We start from the raw sequence: 17,509 nt of genomic DNA on the forward strand, positions 1-17,509 counted from the left end.
AGGGTGTATTATTGTCTGTCAGGCCAGTCTAGGGTGTATTATTGTATGCCAGGCCAGGCCAGGGTGTATTATTGTATGCCAGTCCAGGGTGTATTATTGTATGCCAGGCCAGGGTGTATTATTGTATGTCAGGCCAGTCCAGGGTGTATTATTGTATGTCAGGCCAGTCCAGGGTGTATTATTGTATGTCAGGCCAGTCCAGGGTGTATTATTGTATGTCAGGCCAGTCCAGGGTGTATTATTGTATGTCAGGCCAGTCCAGGGTGTATTATTGTATGTCAGGCCAGTCCAGGGTGTATTATTGTATGTCAGGCCAGTCCAGGGTGTATTATTGTATGTCAGGCCAGTCCAGGGCGTATTATTGTATGTCAGGCCAGTCCAGGGCGTATTATTGTATGTCAGGCCAGTCCAGGGTGTATTATTGTATGCCAGGCCAGGTCAGGGTGTATTATTGTCTGTCAGGCCAGTCCAGGGTGTATTATTGTATGTCAGGCCAGTCCAGGGTGTATTATTGTCTGCCAGGCCAGTCCAGGGTGTATTATTGTCTGTCAGGCCAGGGTGTATTATTGTCTGTCAGGCCAGGGTGTATTATTGTATGCCAGTCCAGGGTGTATTATTGTATGTCAGGCCAGTCCAGGGTGTATTATTGTCTGTCAGGCCAGTCCAGGGTGTATTATTGTCTGTCAGGCCAGGCCAGGGTGTATTATTGTCTGTCAGGCCAGTCCAGGGTGTATTATTGTATGTCAGGCCAGTCCAGGGTGTATTATTGTATGTCAGGCCATGCTAGGGTGTATTATTGTCTGTCAGGCCAGTCTAGGGTGTATTATTGTATGCCAGGCCAGGCCAGGGTGTATTATTGTATGCCAGTCCAGGGTGTATTATTGTATGCCAGGCCAGGGTGTATTATTGTATGTCAGGCCAGTCCAGGGTGTATTATTGTATGTCAGGCCAGTCCAGGGTGTATTATTGTATGTCAGGCCAGTCCAGGGTGTATTATTGTATGTCAGGCCAGTCCAGGGTGTATTATTGTATGTCAGGCCAGTCCAGGGTGTATTATTGTATGTCAGGCCAGTCCAGGGTGTATTATTGTATGTCAGGCCAGTCCAGGGTGTATTATTGTATGTCAGGCCAGTCCAGGGTGTATTATTGTATGTCAGGCCAGTCCAGGGCGTATTATTGTATGTCAGGCCAGTCCAGGGCGTATTATTGTATGTCAGGCCAGTCCAGGGCGTATTATTGTATGTCAGGCCAGTCTAGGGTGTATTACTGTTTGCCAGGCAAGTCCAGGGCGTATTATTGTATGTCAGGCCAGTCCAGGGCGTATTATTGTATGTCAGGCCAGTCCAGGGTGTATTATTGTATGCCAGGCCAGGGTGTATTATTGTATGCCAGGCCAGTCCAGGGTGTATTATTGTATGCCAGTCCAGGGTGTATTATTGTATGCCAGGCCAGTCCAGGGTGTATTATTGTATGTCAGGCCAGTCCAGGGTGTATTATTGTATGCCAGGCCAGTCCAGGGTGTATTATTGTCTGTCAGGCCAGTCCAGGGTGTATTATTGTCTGTCAGGCCAGTCCAGGGTGTATTATTGTATGCCAGACCAGTACAGGGTGTATTATTGTATGTCAGGCCAGTCCAGGGTGTATTATTGTCTGTCAGGCCAGGCCAGGGTGTATTATTGTATGTCAGGCCAGTCCAGGGTGTATTATTGTATGTCAGGCCAGGCCAGGGTGTATTATTGTATGTCAGGCCAGTCCAGGGTGTTTTATTGTCTGTCAGGCCAGGCCAGGGTGTATTATTGTATGTCAGGCCAGTCCAGGGTGTATTATTGTATGTCAGGCCAGTCCAGGGTGTATTATTGTATGCCAGGCCAGTCCAGGGTGTATTATTGTATGCCAGGCCAGGGTGTATTATTGTATGTCAGGCCAGTCCAGGGTGTTTTATTGTCTGTCAGGCCAGGCCAGGGTGTATTATTGTATGTCAGGCCAGTCCAGGGTGTATTATTGTATGCCAGGCCAGGGTGTATTATTGTATGCCAGGCCAGTCCAGGGTGTATTATTGTATGCCAGTCCAGGGTGTATTATTGTATGCCAGGCCAGTCCAGGGTGTATTATTGTATGTCAGGCCAGTCCAGGGTGTATTATTGTCTGTCAGGCCAGTCCAGGGTGTATTATTGTATGCCAGGCCAGTCCAGGGTGTATTATTGTCTGTCAGGCCAGTCCAGGGTGTATTATTGTCTGTCAGGCCAGTCCAGGGTGTATTATTGTATGCCAGACCAGTACAGGGTGTATTATTGTATGTCAGGCCAGTCCAGGGTGTATTATTGTCTGTCAGGCCAGGCCAGGGTGCATTATTGTATGTCAGGCCAGTCCAGGGTGTATTATTGTCTGTCAGGCCAGGCCAGGGTGTATTATTGTATGTCAGGCCAGTCCAGGGTGTTTTATTGTCTGTCAGGCCAGGCCAGGGTGTATTATTGTATGTCAGGCCAGTCCAGGGTGTATTATTGTATGTCAGGCCAGTCCAGGGTGTATTATTGTATGCCAGGCCAGTCCAGGGTGTATTATTGTATGCCAGGCCAGGGTGTATTATTGTATGTCAGGCCAGTCCAGGGTGTATTATTGTATGCCAGGCCAGGCCAGGGTGTATTATTGTATGTCAGGCCAGTCCAGGGTGTATTATTGTATGTCAGGCCAGTCCAGGGTGTATTATTGTATGCCAGGCCAGTCCAGGGTGTATTATTGTATGCCAGGCCAGGGTGTATTATTGTATGTCAGGCCAGTCCAGGGTGTATTATTGTATGTCAGGCCAGTCCAGGGTGTATTATTGTATGCCAGGCCAGTCCAGGGTGTATTATTGTATGTCAGGCCAGTCCAGGGTGTATTATTGTATGTCAGGCCAGTCCAGGGTGTATTATTGTCTGTCAGGCCAGTCCAGGGTGTATTATTGTATGTCAGGCCAGTCCAGGGCGTATTATTGTATGTCAGGCCAGTCCAGGGTGTATTATTGTATGTCAGGCCAGTCCAGGGTGTATTATTGTATGCCAGGCCAGTCTAGGGTGTATTACTGTTTGCCAGGCCAGTCCAGGGTGTATTATTGTATGTCAGGCCAGGGTGTATTATTGTATGTCAGGCCAGTCTAGGGTGTATTATTGTATGCCAGGCCAGGGTGTATTATTGTATGTCAGGCCAGTCCAGGGTGTATTATTGTATGCCAGTACAGGGTGTATTATTGTATGCCAGTACAGGGTGTATTATTGTATGCCAGTACAGGGTGTATTATTGTATGCCAGTCCAGGGTGTATTATTGTATGTCAGGCCAGTCCAGGGTGTATTATTGTATGTCAGGCCAGTCCAGGGTGTATTATTGTATGTCAGGCCAGTCTAGGGTGTATTATTGTATGTCAGGCCAGTCCAGGGTGTATTATTGTATGTCAGGCCAGTCCAGGGTGTATTATTGTATGCCAGACCAGTACAGGGTGTATTATTGTATGTCAGGCCAGTCCAGGGTGTATTATTGTATGTCAGGCCAGTCTAGGGTGTATTATTGTATGTCAGGCCAGTCCAGGGTGTATTATTGTATGCCAGTCCAGGGTGTATTATTGTATGTCAGGCCAGTCCAGGGTGTATTATTGTATGTCAGTCCAGTCCAGGGTGCATTATTGTATGCCAGGCCAGTCTAGGGTGTATTATTGTATGTCAGGCCAGTCCAGGGTGTATTATTGTCTGTCAGGCCAGTCCAGGGTGTATTATTGTATGCCAGACCAGGGTGTTTTATTGAATGCCAGGCCAGGCCAGGGTGTATTATTGTATGCCAGGCCAGGCCAGTCTAGGGTTTATTATTGTATGCCAGGCCAGGCCAGTCTAGGGTTTATTATTGTATGTCAGTCCAGTCCAGGGTGTATTATTGTATGTCAGGCCAGTCCAGGGTGTATTATTGTATGCCAGGCCAGGGTGTTTTATTGAATGCCAGGCCAGGCCAGGGTGTATTATTGTATGCCAGGCCAGGCCAGTCTAGGGTTTATTATTGTATGCCAGGCCAGGCTAGGGTGTATTATTGTATGCCAGGCCAGGCCAGTCTAGGGTGTATTATTGTATGCCAGGCCAGGCCAGTCTAGGGTGTATTATTGTCTGTCAGGCCATACCAGGGTGTCTAGGCCAGGGCGTATTATTGTATGCCAGTCTAGAACAGGGCGTATTATTGTATGCCAGTCTAGGCCAGGGTGTATTATTGTATGCCAGTCTAGAACAGGGCGTATTATTGTATGCCAGTCTAGGCCAGGGTGTATTATTGTATGCCAGTCTAGAACAGGGCGTATTATTGTATGCCAGTCTAGGCCAGGGTGTATTATTGTATGCAAGGCCAGGGTGGAAACACGACATCGCGCAGCCTATGATGATCCCCTTATCCAACTCGTCTACTTTCCAGGGGGGGGGGGGTCACACAATTTCAACTTTAGACTACATAGTGTAGATGAGGGGGACGTCAACTCCAGTCCTCAAGTACCACCAACAGGTCACATCTTGCAGAGGGGCTTAGTCATGCCCAGGTGAGTTTATCTACGTTGCTGGGTTAACAATTACCCCACCTGCTTCCACAGGCAGAACCCCTCACGGCATGACCTGCTGGGGGTACCGGAGAAACCCTGTGCTAGATAAAGGCTATAAACTGTAGCAATTTCTCCAATACATTCCCCCTATAATCCAGTAATACCAGTATACTCTACATGTGCTGTTATACTATACAGCCATGGAAAGCATCATCTAATAGTTCTGAACAACCAAACAAAGCTCGGCAGCTGTCAGCAACTACCACGAGCGTATTACAGGCTATAACTGGCCAAGGGGCAGATGTACTAAGCTTTGGAGAGAGATAAAGTAGCAGCCAATCAGCTCCTAACTGCCACGTTACAGGCAGTATTTAAAAAATGGTTAGTTAGGAGCCGGTTGGTTGACACTTGATCTCCGTTCTCTTTGTCCCGCAGTGTTTAAAGAATCTTTTTGATTTGGTCTACGAGTTATTTACCCTGTAATCACATCTCGTGCTCTTGTACTGCGCTACGGGATCTGTAGCGCCATATATGCATCGTGGATGACGATCTCTCACCATTTGCACAATTACAGGTGCTGGCTGCATCTAGCAGCAATACATTTCTCGGAGCCAGAGAACAAGGAGCCATCACAGGCAATCTGCGAGCCGGCCCAATATTCTTATGAACGAGGCCGCTTAGTTCCGTGGGAAATGGAGATTGTCAGTTCTTGCCACAGAGTAGCTGCCTGCACGTGCACCGGAAGGTGGAGATTACCTGGTGCCAGGGAGGGTTGGCCACACTGACTCCCGCACTCTACACAGAATAACCTTCCCTGCTGAGGAATGTCAGCCTGACTCCCCTCCCCCGTCTCTATTAGCAACCAGGAGCGGATGTGGAGGAGAGAAACTTCTGTAATACTGGAATGAGCTTAGTTAACCCCTTAACCTCTGCGTCCCAGTGCTAGCAGTGTCCCAGTGCTGGCTGTCCTCCCGTACATGTAGGGCTACGCCCGCTAAAACACTGTGAAGACCAAGATTACTTTTCTGCATGTCCCTCTGGGAGGCCTCCACTGATCCTGTCTGCGCCGTCCCCATTGCTGTCTGTAACATGGAACCCGGGGCTTCTCCCAGCAGGCCGGGTTTCTATACACAAGGAAAACATGTTTAGGGCGAGTACAATAACACTGGTGATTACTGTCTTGGAGGGAGACACGTATGACATGGGCACATAAGTACTCACGCTGTTGTTGGACTGGTTCTTCAGCTGTAGAAGTTGCTGCTGCGCCATTTGCAGATGCGGATAGTTTTGCAGCAGGAGGTTCCCGGCGAGACTGGGCTTCTGTGCGACAAGACAACGGATGTCAGTCATACGATCAAACGCTACAGTGATGCCGAGACGCAGGCGCTATAAAAGGGGTTTCTAGTGATGAGCGGATTCGGTTTTACTCGGTTTTACTCGGTTCTCAAAACCGAATCTTATTGGCTATCCAAAACACGTGACATCAGTGAGCCAATAAGATTCGGTTTTGAGAACCGAGTAAAACCGAATCCGCTCATCACTAGTTTCTATGCACAGAATTTCCAACCAAAGTTTCAATCATTTTGCGGTAATCCCCCCGCGTGTCAGGGATGTACACGCTCTGGCGGCAGCCAGTCACCTGCTTAGCCCCAGGAACAGGAGAGAGATGGAGGCGAGGGACCGCTCAGTAACTCCTTAGCCAGGTACACAGTGATATGATATCGGCCCGATGTGTTGTTTTCAGCAAAATAGCGCTGAGCGGTCAACCGGGTGATATCGCATGCATCGTGGGATATGCTAATGAGTGACGGAACAGTGATCCTTTCCGTCCTTCATTAAATCGTTCTGATGTGTACTCAGGATCCGATATATCTGCTAGTCAGGCCAACACGTCGGCTGGGTACATGTCACATAGCGAGTATCCAGATTAATAATAGCTGCCCACATGTATGTTATTAAAGGTAACATTTTGACCCCCATTTATGAAGCCTTGGAGAGAGATAAAGTGGACAGAGATCAAGTACCAGCCAATCCGCTAACTGCCATGTTACAGGCTGTGTTTGAAAAATGACAGTTAGGAGCTGATTGGCTGGTCATTATCTCCAAGGATTGATAAATCCGGGCCTGTGTGTGGAAAATACTCTTCAACGATAGAACTGTGAAGTTGCATAATGGTCAGAGAGGAGGCAGAAGTGCCTAAAGCAGAAACAGGAGGAAAAGAGCTTTAGAATTGCAGGTTGCTCCCATCTGAAAAGGAATGATGGCTGTATCCCATGGTAGTATGAACGGGAATGATGGCTGTATCCCATGGTAGTATGAACGGGAATGATGGCTGTATTACATGGTAGTATGAACGGGAATGATGGCTGTATTACATGGTAGTATGAACGGGAATGATGGCTGTATCCCATGGTAGTATGAACGGGAATGATGGCTGTATCCCATGGTAGTATGAACGGGAATGATGGCTGTATCCCATGGTAGTATGAACGGGAATGATGGCTGTATCCCATGGTAGTATGAACGGGAATGATGGCTGTATCCCATGGTAGTATGAACGGGAATGATGGCTGTATCCCATGGTAGTATGAACGGGAATGACGGCTGTATCCCATGGTAGTATGAACGGGAATGATGGCTGTATCCCATGGTAGTATGAACGGGAATGATGGCTGTATCCCATGGTAGTATGAACGGGAATGATGGCTGCATTACATGGTAGTGTGAACGGGAATGACGGGAATGATGGCTGTATCCCATGGTAGTATGAACGGGAATGATGGCTGTATCCCATGGTAGTATGAACGGGAATGATGGCTGCATTACATGGTAGTATGAACGGGAATGATGGCTGTATCCCATGGTAGTATGAACGGGAATGATGGCTGTATCCCATGGTAGTATGAACGGGAATGATGGCTGTATCCCATGGTAGTATGAACGGGAATGATGGCTGTATCCCATGGTAGTATGAACGGGAATGATGGCTGTATCCCATGGTAGTATGAACGGGAATGATGGCTGTATCCCATGGTAGTATGAACGGGAATGATGGCTGTATCCCATGGTAGTATGAACGGGAATGATGGCTGTATCCCATGGTAGTATGAACGGGAATGATGGCTGTATCCCATGGTAGTATGAACGGGAATGATGGCTGTATCCCATGGTAGTATGAACGGGAATGATGGCTGTATTACATGGTGTTGACAACACTATCATCTCCCCCGTTCCCCAACTCCGCTGCCTGGGTGTCACTCTTGACTCCTCCCTCTCCTTTGCACCCTACATCCAAGCTCTGGCGCAATCTTGTCGGTTCCAGCTACGCAACATTGCTCGTATCAGGCCATTTCTCTCCCAGAGTGCAACTAAACTTATCATCCACTCACTGGTCATCTCACGACTTGACTACTGCAATGTGCTCCTCACTGGCCTCACTTGCTCCCACATCGCTCCCCTCCAATCTGTCCTCAACTCTGCAGCTAGGCTCATCTTCCTCTCCCGCCACTCCACTTCTGCCACTCCCCTTCAACAAAATCTACACTGGCTCCCATTCCCCTACAGAATCCTCTTCAAACTCCTCACCCTCACATACAAGGCCATCTCTAATTCCACTGCTCCCTACATCTCCAACCTCCTCTCCCTTCATACTCCCTCCCGCCCACTACGGTCGGCTGATGACCGTCGCCTCTCCTCTGCCTTGGTCACTGCTTCCCATGCACGAGTTCAGGATTTTGCCCGTGCTGCACCCCTTCAGTGGAATGCGCTCCCCCGCTCCATTAGACTCTCCCCGACCTTGCAAAGCTTCAAACGGGCATTGAAAACCCACCTATTCATCAAAGCGTACCCCTCCAATGCATAACCTAGTCCTAAGGCTGCTCCTCCATCCCCTTGCCCCATGCCTCGGACATCTCTGCTTTGCTCGCATACCACCATCAGGCTTCTACCGGCTTGCACCTCATGTCATCTGTCTGTTGCCCCTCCCCACTAGATTGTTAGCTCTTCAGAGCAGGGCCCTCTTTCCTCTTGTCTAAACCCTCTTCTGGACACATTTCACTCAGCGACCATCTTTACCTGCTTTCTCTCCTGCTGGTAAAGGCTCATCTCTATCTATGGCTGCCAGCCACAAGTAGTACAATGATTACTCCTTCGCTACTTACATCTAAGCTGTATTATGTTTTGAGAATTGTGTTGCTCTTTGTTACCTGCACTCCATTTTTGTTATTTATTTACTGTTATGCTAAGTTTTGTCTCCCTGTACTGTCCTTTGTACGGCGCTGCGAAACACTTGTGGCGCCCTATAAATAAAATGTAATAATAATAATAATGGTAGTATGAACGGGAATGATGGCTGTATTACATGGTAGTATGAATGGGAATTATGGCTGTATCACATGGTAGTAATGAACGGGAATTATGGCTGTATCACATGGTAGTAATGAACGGGAATGATGGCTGTATCCCATGGTAGTATGAACGGGAATGATGGCTGTATCCCATGGTGGTATGAACGGGAATGATGGCTGTATTACATGGTAGTATGAACGGGAATGATGGCTGTATCACATGGTAGTATGAATGGGAATTATGGCTGTATCCCATGGTAGTATGAACGGGAATGATGGCTGTATCCCATGGTAGTATGAACGGGAATGATGGCTGTATCCCATGGTGGTATGAACGGGAATGATGGCTGTATTACATGGTAGTATGAACGGGAATGATGGCTGTATCACATGATAGTATGAATGGGAATTATGGCTGTATCCCATGGTAGTATGAACGGGAATGATGGCTGTATCCCATGGTAGTATGAACGGGAATGATGGCTGTATCCCATGGTAGTATGAACGGGAATGATGGCTGTATCCCATGGTAGTATGAATGGGAATGATGGCTGCATTACATGGTAGTATGAACGGGAATGATGGCTGTATCCCATGGTAGTATGAACGGGAATGATGGCTGTATCCCATGGTAGTATGAACGGGAATGATGGCTGTATCCCATGGTAGTATGAATGGGAATGATGGCTGTATCCCATGGTAGTATGAATGGGAATGATGGCTGCATTACATGGTAGTAATGAATTGGAATGATGGCTGTATTACATGGTAGTAATGAATGGGAATGATGGCTGCATTACATGGTAGTATGAACGGGAATGATGGCTGTATCCCATGGTAGTATGAATGGGAATGATGGCTGCATTACATGGTAGTATGAACGGGAATGATGGCTGTATCCCATGGTAGTATGAACGGGAATGATGGCTGTATCCCATGGTAGTATGAATGGGAATGATGGCTGCATTACATGGTAGTAATGAATTGGAATGATGGCTGTATTACATGGTAGTAATGAATGGGAATGATGGCTGCATTACATGGTAGTATGAACGGGAATGATGGCTGTATGCCATGGTAGTATGAATGGGAATGATGGCTGTATCCCATGGTAGTATGAACGGGAATGATGGCTGTTTTACATGGTAGTATGAACGGGAATGATGGCTGTTTCCCATGGTAGTGTGAACGGGAATGATGGCTGTATTACATGGTAGTAATGAATGGGAATGATGGCTGTATTACATGGTAGTAATGAATGGGAATGATGGCTGCATTACATGGTAGTATGAACGGGAATGATGGCTGTATGCCATGGTAGTATGAACGGGAATGATGGCTGTATGCCATGGTAGTATGAACGGGAATGATGGCTGTATGCCATGGTAGTATGAATGGGAATGATGGCTGTATGCCATGGTAGTATTAATGGGAATGATAGCTGTATCCCATGGTAGTATGAATGGGAATGATGGCTGTATCCAATGGTAGTATGAACGGGAATTATGGCTCTATTACATGGTAGTATGAACGGGAATGATGGCTCTATTACATGGTAGTATGAATGGGAATTATGGCTGTATTACATGGTAGTATGAATGGGAATGATGGCTGTATTACATGGTAGTAATGAATGGGAATGATGCTGCATTACATGGTAGTATGAACGGGAATGATGGCTGCATTACATGGTAGTATGAACGGGAATGATGGCTGTATTACACGGTAGTGTGAACGGGAATGATGGCTATTTTACATGGTAGTAATGAATGGGAATGATGGCTGTATTACATGGTAGTATGAACGGGAATGACGGCTGTATTACATGGTAGTATGACTGGGAATGATGGCTGTATTACATGGTAGTAATGAATGGGAATGTTGGCTGCATTACATGGTAGTATGAATGGGAATGATGGCTGTATCCCATGGTAGTATGAATGGGAATGATGGCTGCATTACATGGTAGTATGAATGAGAATAATGGCTGTATTACATGGTAATATGAACGGGAATGATGGCTGTATTACATGGTAGAATGAACGAGAATGATGGCTGTATTACATGGTAGTATGAACGGGAATGATGGCTGCATTACATGGTAGTATGAATGAGAATAATGGCTGTATTACATGGTAGTATGAACGGGAATGATGGCTGTATTACATGGTAGTATGAATGGGAATGATGGCTGCATTACATGGTAGTATGAACGGGAATAATGGCTGTATTACATGGTAGTATGAACGGGAATAATGGCTGTATTACATGGTAGTAATGAATGGGAATGACGGCTGTATTACATGGTAGTATGAATGAGAATAATGGCTGTATTACATGGTAGTATGAATGGGAATAATGGCTATATTACATGGTACTCCGTACACCCCCATTGCACCCACTACAGTTACTGGGGAGAATATCCGCTCCATCAGCCAATCGCCTTCTCGCATTCAGCACATTAGAAGCTGCCGAGCAGCCTCCGCAGCTCCAAGTCTCAAGAAGTTTTGGTGACGTTTGTCACGACTGAGGAGCTGCGGCACTATACATGGCATTGAATGGCGTGCCCCCATAACACAGGTGGTCTGTGGCCGGAGATACAGCAGAGCCACAGCACTAATATGCTGAATGACGCGGCTCTGCCCCTGTGACCAGAGAGGTTAGTACATGGTAGGTTGTTACCTGGTGCAGCTTGTTGAGCTGTGAGAGTGCTTGGCTGACTGTAGGATTGATGTAATGAGACCGGTCAGTAGAACCTGCAACACAAGGACATGTCAGAACATAGCAGGTGGACTCTGGACCGAATGTGCTCCAACTTGATAAAAGAGCTCTCACCATGTCCCCCTGACATTCCGGGGGGCTGCGTCTGCAGAAGCATTTGTAGCATGGCTGGGTTGTTGAGGCTCTGCATGATCTGAGCAGGGTTAGGCTCTGGAAGCAATCCTTTCTGGTTATGCTGCAACTAGACACGGAGACATAAGCAGTATTATACAGTCCTCTAGGAAATTCTGTGTATTTTACATATTCAAGTGTTATTGCAGCCCTTCAAAACCGTATCATCTCCCAATGCCAGCCTCAGGCCAAGAGGTTGCATTGTGCTGGTCTAGATGGAGATGACAATGCCCAGACCATAGGAGATAGTGCCGCTCAGAGCAGACACTGGGACAGTAGTGAAGTTTGGGGACGAGTCTGGTTAGGCAGGGGAGTGAGTATTATCAGCACTGGATCAGGGAGTGAGGGATGGGGACGGAGGGCTAAGGTCAGAGGTAGCCATAACAGGGTGTGACCAGGTCAGAGATGTAAGACGGGGAGGCCTAGGTAAAGGCTATGAAGGTGGAGGTTACGTGGAACCAGTGTACGCACAGGACTGCAGGATCACAGCAGGCAGAGGCAGGCTGGGAAAGGCCAGACAGGAGGTGGCTGCAGTAGTGTAGGCAGGAGATCAGGAGAGTATGGGTAATGGGTTTAGTAACATCCAGGGAGAGAAAGGGCCATATCCTGGCAATGTTTCACATGAGGCGGTGGCAGATGTGTGAAGGAAAGCGGAAGGTGGGGATGACACAAGGAGAAGAGGCAATAGGGGGGGGGGGGGAGGATAGCTAGAGCACATGGTCATCATGCAGGAGTGAGACACCGGTAAAAGGGCAAACAGATACAGCTACGGCTTGTGGGTGGGGCGTAGTGGGAGGAGTCTGCCTCTCAGGGAGAAGAAAGACACCGTAGTCTGCACTGACATAAGGCTGGTCCTAACTGTTGCTAACTGAGCGCTGCCACGTTTTTGAGACTGTAGCTTAAAAAGGGAGTGTAATGACCGCACAGGTTGGGGTGTATACAGTAAGTTGTCTCTTCTATAAGTTTAATGGTTGCCGCTAGGCATGTGTGTGTCCAAATATGCACAGAGGTAGATTATAATGATGACACTTGGGTGCTCCCTGAGAGTGTGAGATAGACAGCAAAGACAAAAGAGATGCGTCCAAATAGACTCTCCTAGAGTGCGGCACTCAGATACACCTTCAATCAAAATTCTGGATATTTACGTTGGAAACCGATGGCAACTAAAATTTAACTTTTAATAATTCAATACACAATAAAAACTGGAGTACCTAGGTACTGCAAACTATTAAATTAAAAAGGCGAAATATTAACTCACAACATATAAGGACACGACATTCTTAAAAGTGTACACAGCTTCAATTTCTTATTAATGGCCTCAGCCAAATATTGACGCATAGATATACGGACAACCGATTGTGATGGAGCAGGATAGAGAGGCAGGGCTTTTATGTTGTTTTCTGGGTTCTGCTGCCCCGCCATTTGCCTAGGCATTGAATACGGGGTGAGAGATCCCTACTCACAACAGCCTATGGAAAAGCGAGAAAGCATCAAGGCTTACGCAGGTAAGTGACTTCGTTTCTGCTTTCGGCTGATGGCTAAATACCAGCGCAGCCGAAGAGAGAACTACTCGCACCCTGGAGGCCCAGATATGGAATATAGCTAAGTGTGTACATAAAACAATGGGGTGTGCGTATGTGGAGAGCGTGCAGATTTAATATTTGCAACCTAAGCCATTCCACTAAACACATGGAGTTAATACATCCTGGAAAACATATATAATCAGATGTATCATAAATGGAATAACGTTGCTTTCCAATGTAATGTAACAAACACCTCTGTTACATTTGTAACACACCAGAATGTATCTTTGTATTAACACAACTTCTAAACAACAGTCAGCTATGTAAATTAACCATTTGGTACAGAGTTATAATTATCTATATCTCTGCATGTAATACAACCAAATGTAGCTCTGTTTATTTATAGCCTGTAGCATATGGGCATAAAAACACCATTTTTGAGAAGGCCTTTCCCATAAGCTGGGACAGCAGACTGGCTCAGTCAACACGTGTCCCTGGCAGCAGCAACGTATGTTACAGCAGATACGGTTACACGCCTTTCCTGGTGCAGAGAGATAACCGCAGCACGGCAATCCTGTTACCAGAGCTTCTCCATGCTCTATGTGTACACAGAGGAGTGACGCTCACCAAGGAGAGACGGGAGAAACTAACGCTGATGAGTCTGCGTCACATGATCAGTTCTCACTGATGGCTGATCTTACACTATATGTACTCTATACACACACCCCTATACCTACATACTGTATATAGTGTATTGCAGCAGCTGTATCCTAGCGTGGCGAGAAGCTGACTCTCCATACGGTAACGCTGCTTATGCACGGGACGGCCGAGGTTTCCTCATTCACATTTCTACAATTAATAAGATAATATGAACCTGTGTGTAAGAGGCAGAAGGTTTCTTACCCTCCTCTGCGCAGCAATGAGGGCGGCTAGCACGTTCCGGCCCGGGGACCCGGGGGCACTGAAGGAGACCTGGATCGTGTATCCTTCCACAGTAGTCCCATCCATAGCGTCCCTCACCTCCTCCGCCTGCTCGGGCTTTTCATACTCCACCACTGCCACCCCGTAGCTGTAGCCGCTTTCTTCCTCCGCCAGCTGCAAGCACAGGTCACATTAGCGGTAAATTCACATACATTATAATTCATGACAATTCAGAGACATTTCTACATGGGGGGGGGGGGGGGGGGGGAGGGGGGGCTGAAACGCAATGAGCCGGCAGACATGGGTCAAACATTATTGCGCCTGTAATCACGGTCGGAAAATGACGGCGTCCATAGGCAGATACTAATCCTTCTCTAACAGTCCTCTAATAATCCTTCTGGTTTTGATCATTTTTTAAAGCGCTGACACATTAAGCAGCGCTGTAAGGGGGTTCTGCACACACACTGCTGACACTGAAGGATCTGCCCAAACGTCTGATATACACAATGTAATAATAAGTGTAACAGTCATCTCTACACAGAATCAGCAGCGGGTTCCCCTGTGAACAGACAGGACGCCTGGTGCCACTGCCCACTCTACAGCTGCCTCTCCCATGTGTACGCCGGGTGTGGATCATAGGGTCGAACACCCTTAGGTCATAAGGTTGACCATTATTAGTCGACAGTGACTGTCAACACATGAAATAGGTAGACACGGTCATTAGGTCGACATCATTTTTATTTTTATTTATAAAAAATTCACTCAGTTACTATTACCAATTGTAGTCCACGTGGATCGTAAAGTATGAAAAAGGAAAGAAAATAAGTGAAAAAACTCACGTCGACATTTTTTCATGTCGACCTAGTACAGGTCAAACCACAGGTCGTGTCGACCAATAGTGGTCGACCTAAAGACCGGATACCGTGTACGCCAGCACCGGTGGGACCTGGACAGTAGGGAAAGGACTGGTGCTAAGATACCCGGTAGACCCCGGCCCCGGATGATAGATCTACAGTGTATCGGTATGGTGAATATGCAAAAGGCCTATAGATGAAAGATCGACTGTGTTTATGGTTGACAAGTGCAAAATGTTGACACTTTTTTTTGTTTTTTTTTGTTGTTTTCCAAACGTTTGCTTGATTGACTATCCACGTGGATTACAATTGCCCAAAGCGTGGCGGGCAAAGCGAGCCTGCGAGGGTGTACGTTTCTACTGGTTACATATTACCAAACAAAAAATAAGAATTTACTCACCGGTAATTCTATTTCTCGTAGTCCGTAGTGGATGCTGGGAACTCCGTAAGGACCATGGGGAATAGCGGGCTCCGAAGGAGGCTGGGCACTCTAGAAAGATCTTAGACTACCTGGTGTGCACTGGCTCCTCCCACTATGACCCTCCTCCAAGCCTCAGTTAGGTACTGTGCCCGGACGAGCGTACACAATAAGGAAGGATTTTGAATCCCGGGTAAGACTCATACCAGCCACACCAATCACACCGTACAACTCGTGATATGAAACACAGTTAACAGTATGAAACAATAGAGCCTCTCAACAGATGGCTCAACAATAACCCGATTTAGTTAACAATAACTATGTACAAGTATTGCAGATAAACCGCACTTGGGATGGGCGCCCAGCATCCACTACGGACTACGAGAAATAGAATTACCGGTGAGTAAATTCTTATTTTCTCTAACGTCCTAGTGGATGCTGGGAACTCCGTAAGGACCATGGGGATTATACCAAAGCTCCCAAACGGGCGGGAGAGTGCGGATGACTCTGCAGCACTGAATGAGAGAACTCCAGGTCCTCCTCAGCCAGGGTATCAAATTTGTAGAATTTTGCAAACGTGTTTGCCCCTGACCAAGTAGCTGCTCGGCAAAGTTGTAAAGCCGAGACCTCTCGGGCAGCCGCCCAAGATGAGCCCACCTTCCTTGTGGAATGGGCATTGACAGATTTTGGCTGTGGCAGGCCTGCCACAGTATGTGCAAGCTGAATTGTACTACAAATCCAACGAGCAATAGTCTGCTTAGAAGCAGGAGCACCCAGCTTGTTAGGTGCATATAGGATAAACAGCGAGTCAGATTTTCTGACTCTAGCCGTTCTGGAAACATATATTTTCAGTGCCCTGACAACGTCTAGCAACTTGGAGTCCTCCAAGTCCCTAGTAGCCTAGGCACCACAATAGGCTGGTTCAGGTGAAACGCTGACACCACCTTTGGGAGAAACTGGGGACGAGTCCTCAATTCTGCCCTATCCATATGGAAAATCAAATAAGGGCTTTTACAAGACAAAGCCGCCAACTTTGATACTCGCCTGGCAGAAGCCAAGGCCAATAACATAACCACCTTCCACGTGAGATATTTCAGATCCACGGTTTTTAGTGGTTCAAACCAATGTGATTTTAAGAAACTCAACACCACGTTGAGATCCCAAGGTGCCACAGGAGGCACAAACGGGGGCTGACTCTGCAGCACTCCTTTTATAAATGTCTGAACTTCAGGTACTGAAGCTAGTTCTTTTTGAAAGAAAATCGACAGAGCCGAGATCTGTACCTTAATGGAACCCAATTTAAGGCCCATAGTCACTCCTGCTTGCAGGAAATGCAGAAATCGACCTAGTTGAAATTCCTCTGTTGGGGCCCTTTCGGCCTCACACCATGCAACATATTTTCGCCATATGCGGTGATAATGAGTTGCTGTAACCTCTTTCCTGGCTTTAGTAAGCGTAGGAATGACTTCCTCCGGAATGCCCTTTTCCTTCAGGATCCGGCGTTCAACCGCCATGCCGACAAACGCAGCCGCGGTAAGTCTTGGAACAGACAGGGCCCCTGCTGCCGCAGGTCCTGTCTGAGTGGCAGAGGCCATGGGTCCTCTGATATAAATTCTTGAAGTTCTGAGTACCAAGCTCTTCTTGGCCATCCACGAGTATCGTTCTTACTCCTCGCCTTCTTATTATTCTCAGTACCTTTGGTATGAGAGGCAGAGGGGAGAACACATAAACCGACTGGTACACCCACGGTGTTACCAGAGCGTCCATAGCTATCGCCTGAGGGTCCCTTGACCCGGTGCAATATCTTTTATAGCTTTTTGTTGAGGCGGGACGCCATCATGTCCACCTGTGGCCTTTCCCAATGGTGTACAATCCTATTGGAAGACTTCTGGAGGAAGTCCCCATTCTCCCGGGTGGAGGTCGTGTCTGTTGAGAAGATCTGCTTCCCAGTTGTCCACTCCGGGAATGAACACTGCTGACAGTGCTAACACATGATTTTCCGCCTATCGGA

General features: G+C 47.2%; 1 protein-coding gene across 1 annotated transcript in view; it reads right to left on the reverse strand.

Annotated features, from left to right (window-relative positions):
• Positions 1–17,509, reverse strand: part of RAVER2 (ribonucleoprotein, PTB binding 2) — an 87,212-nt gene that overhangs the window by 22,214 nt on the left and 47,489 nt on the right. Inside the window, exons 4-8 of the mRNA XM_063939175.1 lie at positions 14,209–14,400; positions 11,726–11,852; positions 11,573–11,646; positions 5,766–5,864; positions 5,566–5,668 (exon numbers count right to left, since the gene is read on the reverse strand). Coding sequence (XP_063795245.1) covers positions 5,566–5,668; positions 5,766–5,864; positions 11,573–11,646; positions 11,726–11,852; positions 14,209–14,400 — 595 coding nt within the window. The remainder of the gene's footprint in view (positions 1–5,565; positions 5,669–5,765; positions 5,865–11,572; positions 11,647–11,725; positions 11,853–14,208; positions 14,401–17,509) is intronic.

The sequence above is a fragment of the Pseudophryne corroboree genome, chromosome 9 (genome assembly GCF_028390025.1).
Source record: "Pseudophryne corroboree isolate aPseCor3 chromosome 9, aPseCor3.hap2, whole genome shotgun sequence".
Lineage (NCBI taxonomy): Eukaryota > Metazoa > Chordata > Amphibia > Anura > Myobatrachidae > Pseudophryne > Pseudophryne corroboree.